Source organism: Zingiber officinale, chromosome 1B (assembly GCF_018446385.1).
Source record: "Zingiber officinale cultivar Zhangliang chromosome 1B, Zo_v1.1, whole genome shotgun sequence".
Classification (NCBI taxonomy): domain Eukaryota; kingdom Viridiplantae; phylum Streptophyta; class Magnoliopsida; order Zingiberales; family Zingiberaceae; genus Zingiber; species Zingiber officinale.
In genome coordinates this window covers 36,865,457-36,874,838 of record NC_055986.1, presented here as the reverse complement: position 1 = coordinate 36,874,838, position 9,382 = coordinate 36,865,457, and the positions used below count along the sequence as shown (strand labels likewise).

Genomic DNA, 9,382 nt, shown 5'->3' with positions numbered 1-9,382 from the left:
CCCCCCCCCCCATTTTCGTGTGCGTTTCGATCCAACAAAATCGTAGCTACTATAATATAAATAGTTTATTTCTAATTAAAACTAATCATTATTATGTTGTACCAATGGGGCTAACTGGAATTATCGTAATTGTTAATACTAATTATCCTCTCATATGATGGCTAGCTTCTGTTTCCTAATTTATTTCCTCCCAATTATGTGAGATAGTCGTGGGGGCTCGTCAGGATGACAGATTTCACCTTTTACAAATAATTGTTATAACTATACAGTAATTATGATCTCATAACTACTAAAATATTATTGAAAATATAGGTAGGACGCTTTCTTAGTTTCCCCAACATTGAATCCAAGCTTAAGTAAATTAACGGATGAATTTTTTTTAATGGGTGATTTACCTAACCTAAGAATAGTAAACTAATATATTGCACGCTACGAGCGCTTCCTGATTTATTATAGTGGACAATGAAAAACTTTCGTGGACTCGAACTAGTCATCCCAAGATTAGTTGGATATTCATGCCAACTAAACAAAAATTATAAAAAAAATATTTTCAAAAATAAAAGAAAAATATTGAGGAGATATTATTTCGATAATAAATGTAATAGAAGCATGACAACTTTGTTTTTTTGGTTTTTTTTGTTTTTGTTTTTGTTTTTGTTTTTGTCATTTTAGAGAGATTTTTTTTTGAAAAAAGAAAAATGAAAAAAAAACAAAAAAAAACAAAAAAAAAAAACTAAAAGGACTACACGAACTGAAACCTTTTAGCGAAACGAAACGTAACTGGACAAAGAAAGAATAAATTATTACTATGATCATTTTATTGAAACCATCATTGTACATAGCCTGAAACTTTAGTTGCACTCAGCTTACCACAAAATTCTCTTCACCTCGTTGACTAATTAACATCTTGACTGGAAAAGGGGATTGAATCTATAGTTTGTCGACAAATAAAATGCCAATGCAGCAAATTGAAGGAAACAACTATAATTCTATGAATAAATACTGCTCTCGATTGGTGAGATGCAACTTCATGTTCCTGGTATTTCATAATCTTCTGAACAAATTGTGATTCTTGGTGGCAAAAGGTGACTATGCTCGCCCCAGCGGAACAAATTGTGATTCTTGCATACGAGGAAGGAGGTGGGATGTTGAGCAGTGCCAACCTGAAGAAGTATCAGAGGTTGAGGTAGAAGAGTGCGGCTTTAAAATTCACCAAATATGTTTGGGCATTCATGCCACTTTTTCTGCTCTCTTGCTTCCCAATAACCGCCGATGTAGCGGTATGTACCGTCTTCGCCTTCTCTTCGGAACCATCTTGGCTTCCAGCCCGTCTCTTGCATTTTCCTTGCCTGCAGAAAACAAATTGATATGAGCATCAGAGTAATCAGACCAAGAAATAGCTTTTGCAACTTCAACACAGTTCGTCTGTTTGGTGATGATAGTTAAAATTGTTTTTGTTTCAACTTCTCCAAATATAAACATGCACTCTTTGCAATTAGATAAAACCCCATGCTACTCATACTTGGATACAAGTATCGTACACGGGTCTGTATCCAAGTGTCTAACAAGGCTTTGGTAAAAAAAAATTTACATATGAGCAATAGAAATATTGAGTCATCACTCAGTGCCAATCTCAGAGGGTTGGTATCCGACATAGGTACAAAGTGGATAGATGAAGTGTTTGTGCTTGCTTACCATTCGCTGCCTTTGTTCAAGCCGTAACTTCTCTGCATTTGCTTTCTCATACTCACCATTTTCCAGATGCCTCTGGTCTGGTCGAAGTCTCGAATCTGTAGGTGGGAGTTTCTCCTTGATCCAAGACGAAACATTTGCATCAGACAACCACGAGAAAGAAACGATAAAAAAAAAAAATGTTTTGATCTGACACCTGTAGCTCAGAAGTTAACTCATTCAGTGTAATTGCAAATGATGTTAAGTTGTATCGTGTTGGATTAGCAGGAGGGTCGCTCCTTTTCCATAGCAAATAGGCATCTTCAGTAGGAAGAGCCGCCTTGTTCGAAACATCAGTTCCTTTACAGTAATACATTCTATCATCCCATTTTCCTGTCAAGGATGCTACTTTGGTCTTGTTTGCGTCCTCAACAAAGCCAACCACCTATGAAATAGTTAGCTCAGTTCGTATTATGTTCTTGGAAGTAAGACCAAATACAAAGTAGTTCTCTTCTTACTTGCCGAGGATTACGATCGAGAAGAGACTTCTCCTTAAATCTGAGTTGGCTCGAAAACATTCTGTTTCCTCTTATGTTCATCATACCATGGTGTTCACAGTAAAGTTTGCCAAATATGAGATTGTAGATGGTGCTTGTGACCTGGAATATATAATGTCAGAATGTAATGAAAAGCTTAAGTTGATATGATTACATGAGAATGCCAAGTCAACAAACCTTACTCCACTGGAATATCTCACCATCATCAAATTCTAGGGTCAAAATGCCAACGGGATCAAGCTGGATAGATTGCCCCCAGAACTTTGAGGTAAGGTTGCTATCCCCCCAAAATTTCCAACCTTTGCCTTCACAGTGGCAGGCGATGAGCATCGGATGATGGCTAACCTAGAAATTAAAATGATGAAGGAGCTCATATCCAATTCAAAGCCGTCTCTTGACTGAACTGTGAATTACTTTTTTAACAAAAAAAAAAGAAAACAATGACTAGAAATTTGCTTGCACCTTTAGGAAAGAAACTGTGAACAACCTATAAGTATCATCAAAAGTTAAATATCCATGATCATACACAGAAGAATTATGTGATGCATAAATCAAGAGAAACAAAGTAATATGCAAGGGAAAATAAAGTAGATAATGCTCAAGTGTCCAAGAATCAGGAATTGAATTTACAAAATGTTCCTAACATTTTATTTTACACAATATTTTAGCAAGGAAAACCACATATAAATTAGCAAAAAAAAGAGTAATTCCTGTAGCTGACATGGTATGCAAAAAATCTTTCATGGAATATTACTCTAAGATTCCTTTAGTTTGAGAAAATAAATAATGATGCAAAGATCTGAGAAATGTTAGTAATCTTTGCTTGGGCCATATATTCCCAAAATATGTTTGATTAGACATAAGATATTACTGGAAATTACTTCAAGGAAATTAAAAGAGGCAAATTGGAAAATGCTCCCTGCATAACTATGCACAAATTTCATTGCTACTCTCATAAACAAACCTAGCAAGTGTCCATCTGAAAAGGATAGTTAGCCAAACAACTGTTCTCGAGTGAACTACTAGAACATGAATTCATGCGATATTGTCAGTAAATTTTTTTCAGTGATCTCAGAGAGCGATGTGAGATCAGTAATAAGCTGTAATTTGCTAACTCTTGGTAGGGGTGTGAAGACTAGCACACAATAACCACAAATCAGGCTTTCTAAATTCTGACTGATTATGACTAACTTTTTTGGAGAGGAACATCACTCAAATATGTCTAAATTAGGAAACTATGTGCTACATCTATTCATTAGGAAAGAGTAACAAAATAATCTACATCATGGATATTGAAATTTGAAGAGTTTAATGGGAGAGGATCAACCAAGTAATTTGTTTTTCTTTAAAAAAATAAACAGATGTATATATGCCACTGCAAGGATGTTGATAGAAATTTCGTAGTATTTTAGATAGGCAATAGCAAATCTCATGGGTTATAAATGCAAAATATAATTTGCTAACGTATGTGAAAGATTGAAGAATAACAACTGTATCCTTGCTTGGTTATTCAAATGAAACAAGAAATCATTGTGCACTAAATTAATATGTTAGGTTGCAAAGGAAGATGTCAGCTAAGTGGGTTTAGCTCATCCCATAGTATGCTTGAACAAGTTATAAGAAATTGATCTGAAAATGTTTATAAGCATACTGAACATTGTTTAGTACTTACCTTTTCTGACATGAAACGGATGCCCTTTTCAGGAAACTCAGCTTCATATGTTTCTCCTAACAAAGGGTTGAAAGGTTTGCAAATTCGACCAATAGAAGAAGCATATGCAGAAACTGCAAATGATGCTACCTTCAGAACTCTCATCAGACTGTTCCCCTAACAAATAGGGAAAAACAAGAAATACAAGTCAGGTTTTATAAAATAGAATTGCATAATATGGGATGAGGATCGTAATGACGCCAATTTATAATTTTATTATGCTCAGACTTAGATTTATCCTTCTAAGGATTCATCCATGAGAATGCATCAGAGAGGAGAGTCAATAAGGTACGTTGCTCAGATTGAGTCCAACCAGCTAAAGTCATTCATCAGATAATAATCAGGAGGCCTGGACACTAATGTTATTATAGTAGGTACTAAATTTGAATTGGGATATGAACTCAACATTATAAAATGGAATTGGATGAAATAATTTTAGAATGGTATTGTAAGATAATTCTTGCTGAAAATTAACCAAGCTGTCAGACGTAGGAACAGAATTTTCTATCTGCATGCATCATTTTTCTACCTGGAATTCTGATTTTTAAATGGATCATCTAGTCAAGAAAATTATGGACCTGTACAAAACGTTCTTGAAGTTATCATCAGACAGCTATTTAAACATGAATGCCTTGGCATCAAATAAGATAAGCAATGAGTTATCAAACCTTTTGGCCATATTCATAGGCTTCATCCAAAAGGTGTGAATACTCGAGCTCTTCAAAGCACTTCTGAAGGGATGACAATGGTTCATTGAAGTAAACTGGTAGACAAACACGTGTAAGATCCTTACCAACATTGTCTTTAATCAAAGACCAAAGGCCCACACTTTTCTCCTCCTCAATGGGTTCTGGTAGCTTCTTTCGCCTTTCAGGATAAGAAACTACATCCTGACAACAATCTGTTTCTTTGGAGTGTATTATCTCACCAGTGCCATTCTTGCTTCTCACCCTTGTCAAAGTAGCACAGGAATCAGATCCAGACTTGTCACTGAAGCCTTCATTTGTATCGAAGAAAATTGGCTCATCATCATCCGAAATGTCATCAGTTTCTTGCTTTTCTACATCATCTGATGATTCCGTTGTGCTATATTCTGGAAAGCCAAAGAAGACATTAACAGGGAATATAATTTGAGCAGGCCTAAAGTCTGTTGCTCATTTATGTATTGATTTAGTTAATCACATACTATCTTATATTATCTCATTGTGGTAGAATCTATCTAGTATGGATGGCAAAATACATTTAGACACGATGATGTCAACAAATAAATAGAATAATCTAACTATTGAAACTCCTGAACCATTTACTCATTTATAACAAATGCAACTTGAACGATATATGGACGATATATGGAAACGGTAAGCAGTTCAAGCACCATTACAGAATGTAAATATTGCATATAAGCAACACAAATGATCATTATGATGAAGCAAAACTTAGAAAATAGGAGTAAGCTATACCACTATACTTTTCGTGTCCAGAACAAGAAAATTCAGTTTTCAATAGCTGCAAATGACCACCACGATTTGTTTCTTCATCTTCAGTGTTAGTGTACTGCAAAAGTGCATGTAAAACTCTGCATGTTATATATATTCCAGCAACTATTACATACTGTCATGTAGTAAAAATAAAAACAAATTTTCTCTAGGAAACTTGCTAAGAAGAATAATTAAAAGTTGTATTTCTTACTACTAAATGTTGCTCAACAGTAGCAAGAAACTTTAGGTGTTCTTCATACTGAAGCTTTACTCGTCTATGATATTCTGAGAGCTCTGACAGCATAATATGTTCACAGTCTCTTATCACATCCTCCCTAAGTCCCTCAGCGTGCATATGATCTCTAAGTCTATCAGTTGAAAATGTTATACCATTTGAGAGAGAAGAAATTCGTTCACTCAATGTTCTAAATGAATATACACTCCTTGCCAAGACTAATGCCTGAATCCATGTTACACGATCTTTCTCTGAATCAGTTCTTAGATGAAGTGTCTTCGTGCGAGAAAATATGTAGAACCGTCTATCATCAGACTTGCTCTCTCGAAAAGATGAAACCTAAGAGGAAAAGCAAAACTAAATAAATAAATGCAAATAGATAAGTTAAAAATTTAAGAAATTGAACTTAAACAAATGAAAATCCAATCCAACATAGCCACAAAAAAGGCTCAAGATGTACTAATGTAGTCCACCTATCCAGTTTAACAAGATATTTTTGTGAGACAAAAAGCCCAAGAACCAAGGTTTGTTAAACCACAAAAAAGTAGACTAACCTATGGATGTGAAATGTAAATGATGTCATTTCTTAAACATTTGCCCAAGCCATGTTGTTTCCTAAACGCATGTTGGCAACCGATAAGGTAACAAAGAAATCTTACAATTGGTGAAGGATATTCTAAAATCATTATAGCTAAATATGGCAACTAGAATAGGCACCCATTGGATTTTGTTTTGATTCTTTTGATTCAAGATAATAAACTTAGCAAACCACAATTACAGGCAGCAAGTTAAAATCCCATTTCATTATACTGTTTAAATAAAATTAGTATAGCGGCCATAGTATTGTGATGGTACATTGGTAATATTTATCATCTCATTCATGATCGAGGATATGCCCTGATGCATTCCACTACTGCAGATCTGACATGCGTCTCTTTTCCAGTTTAGCACATAAATCCTTGAGCACTGTAAATATGCCAGCAAGTAAATGTAAATCTAATCCTTATGACAGCTAAGCTAGTTCCATTTATCTTGAACTAGCCATCTCCATGCACTTACCTTCTATGCTGCCATGCTCTGAAGCCCCTTTTGGAACCATTGCCTGAGATTGGTTTCAGTCGATTGATCAACTTATATTTCAAAGAAATTGTCTTTGGCCTCTTTGAATTCACATTGCATAATCATTTATCCATAGTTGTTCTGAGTTATTAATTAAAGTATTGTGGATTTGTGGTATTCATAAATGTAATTTTGTAAGCTCTCACGAAACTGCTATCAGATTTCTTCTAGTTAAGGGCTGGCATCACCAACTAAAAGGTAGAAGCTCGCCAACCTTCATTTTGGCAACCAAGATTAGTTAGGATGGTAGTTCCGAGCGTTTCATTTTTATACCATGAAATCCAAAAAATTTGCAAACAATTCAGATGCCTAAGATTGTCCGGGTACCTAAAGAAGACAAATTGAGCAAACTGCTCCAGTAAATATAATTGAGCAAACTACTCCAATTAATATAAAAGAGGACCACAAAACTCACAAGTCACAACTAAATCCTTCTTGAGCAAGACAGCTTAGTTAAAGCAGCCATCAAAGGTAAGTTTCTTACAAGAAAAAAATGTTCGAACTAGAAAACCCGAACCAAATACCGTATGAAGGGGAAAAAATATCGAAGAAAGAATAACAAAATAATTTACATATTCGACTACAAAACTACAGATCCGCTTTATCCATATGCCTCAAAGGTCACTCTTTTTTTCCAATTCGAGGCTCACTAGATCCGTGAATCCCGTGTCCCAATCCAGTTGTTTCCCGGAACGATCATGCATAGTGGACTGACGCCAGCGACTGATACAACCCTAGCGACAAGCAACCACTGGCAATAAAATGTCCAAGCAAGACGAAACAAATCTTCGCTTCCATGTTGCGGGTCAAAACAACGCCGAGCTGCCCCCTTACTTTATAAGTTACAACCAAAGACTGGAGCGCCTGGGTACAGCCTTGGTATGCAATAAATTAAACTCTCAGATGGATGACCCACTCTCGAAAAGTCACCACTTTCACCGCGAGTGAGGAAGGTAAAAGGAAAGGAACGAGATAAAAGAAAATTTATCGTGGGAAATGAATTTGGAACTGGGAAAAAAAAGACACTTTTTCGTCTATTCCTAAGAAGATGGGTAAGAATTTGAAATAACTAAAACGATCATTTTTTTTTGTTTTTTTTTTCTTTGGGTATGATGAATGGAAGAGGGAGATCCAGTTCTTTAACCCCACGGAACTCCAAAGCGTGAGAATCGCATGCGAGCGAGGAAAACTGGCAATGCTTTTTTTGTCGAACACGTAAATTCCAAATTTTCCAATCAGCTCAGCATTTTGGCTCATTCAAATTTCCGGATCTGATGCAATGCCACTCGAGGGGATTTCTCTTTCGTAGGGATAATTCAATAGATGGGGAAAATTCGTGTTTTCCGAGATGATCGGGATCTGCCGCGTACCTTGAGATAAACGATGCCGACCGACTTGGCGGACGACTTTTTTCCGGCGGCCGCTTGGGAGGAGATCTTCGTGGAGGTGTCTCCGATGATCCGCACAGCCGCGTCCTCCTTTGTAGGGGCACCGTCACCAGGGCGGATCTTGGAGTAGGAAAGCACGCCGCGGCGGAGGGAGAACCAGCGGGACCGCCAGCCGCGACCGTAATTGGTCCACTTGTAGAGCACGCCAGATACAGCAACCTCCTCGCCGTCGTTCGGAGACTGTTCGACCTCCGTGTCGTCTCCCCCGGCGGGCGCAGGGTCCGGGCATCGGTGGCCGACGTCGCTATGGCGATCTAGGACGATGCAGCAGAGGGGGTGCATCGCCCTCGCCGAGCTCATAGCCGCTCTCCGCAATGCCCGATCCAGCAACCGATCACGAACTGGCGAGCCGCATTGGATCGCAAGCTTCCCCCAAACTGCCGATCCTTGAGGCACAAGCGAAGAGAGAAAAAAGAAGGGGCGTCAATATAAAGATTTAATTAAGGAGCAAAAGCGAGAGAAACAGAGTTTTATGCTGCAGCAGAGTTATTACGCATTAGAAGAAAAATTATTAATAATATAAATAACGTAAAAATAAATAAATTGACTTCCTAAATTAACACTATATTTGAATGAATGGGATGAGTGAAGGTTAAAATAAAAGGAGCAAAGGATAAGAATTCCTCTGTAAGAGGAAGGAAAGATTTATTAATATAATATAATATAATATGTTATCTTATTTAGGAAGGAAGGGAGGAAGGGAGGGAGAAAAATGAAGATGATATAAAATTATCTTTATTTTTAAAAATAAATTAAATTAATAAAATTAATATTAATGATAGTAATTGGAGGAATATATATGGAATAAATAAATATAATTTATCTATAATTTTTAAATTTTAAAATAAAGTTATATATATTTTTTAATAGAATAATTTAAATAAAATTTTAAAATATCTCATAAAGAATTGAATAAATCAATTAAAATAAATGATTCAATTAAAAATATAAACTTTACAAATGTGGTGAATTCCATTGTGCTCTCCTTGCCCGCTCACTCGTTGCCACATCCTTCATTCTTCACTATCAATTGATTGCACATAGGTCGTCGACTGACGCCACATCGACCGTCTATCGCCATCGGCTAATGCCTTCTCCTCTACCCATCGCAAACCGTTGACAGCTTCCCCTCTTCCTTCTCTCAAGACGTTATCCCCCTCTAC

General features: G+C 36.6%; 1 protein-coding gene across 4 annotated transcripts; it reads right to left on the bottom strand.

Moving 5' to 3' along the window:
- Nucleotides 1-798: 798 nt before the first annotated feature.
- On the bottom strand, nucleotides 799-8,657 carry LOC122055035 (oxysterol-binding protein-related protein 2A-like). Of its 4 annotated transcripts, none has more exons than XM_042616436.1 (10): nucleotides 8,142-8,657; nucleotides 5,629-5,991; nucleotides 5,400-5,493; nucleotides 4,608-5,032; nucleotides 3,901-4,056; nucleotides 2,406-2,573; nucleotides 2,190-2,330; nucleotides 1,889-2,116; nucleotides 1,696-1,809; nucleotides 799-1,349 (listed from the first exon to the last, which is right to left on the bottom strand). In XM_042616436.1, the coding sequence occupies exons 1-10, from the start codon at nucleotides 8,517-8,519 to the stop codon at nucleotides 1,203-1,205; spliced, it is 2,214 nt and encodes a 737-aa protein (XP_042472370.1). In that variant the 5' UTR covers nucleotides 8,520-8,657; the 3' UTR covers nucleotides 799-1,202. The 4 variants fall into 4 exon arrangements, with proteins under 4 accessions (XP_042472370.1, XP_042472378.1, XP_042472384.1 ...); XM_042616444.1 differs by lacking the exon at nucleotides 8,142-8,657 and adding an exon at nucleotides 7,422-7,624; XM_042616450.1 differs by lacking the exon at nucleotides 8,142-8,657 and adding an exon at nucleotides 7,344-7,621.
- Nucleotides 8,658-9,382: the final 725 nt, after the last annotated feature.

Bases quoted from the DNA above. Each gene is read 5' to 3' on its own strand.
- LOC122055035 (XM_042616436.1), bottom strand. From the start codon at position 8,519: ATGAGCTCGGCGAGGGCGATGCACCCCCTCTGCTGCATCGTCCTAGAT. The intron at 2,574-3,900 runs GTAAGTACTAAA...TTTAATTTCTAG, and splicing joins TCCGTTTCATGTCAGAAAAG to GTTAGCCATCATCCGATGCT. The intron at 2,331-2,405 runs GTTTGTTGACTT...TATATATTCCAG, and splicing joins AGATATTCCAGTGGAGTAAG to GTCACAAGCACCATCTACAA.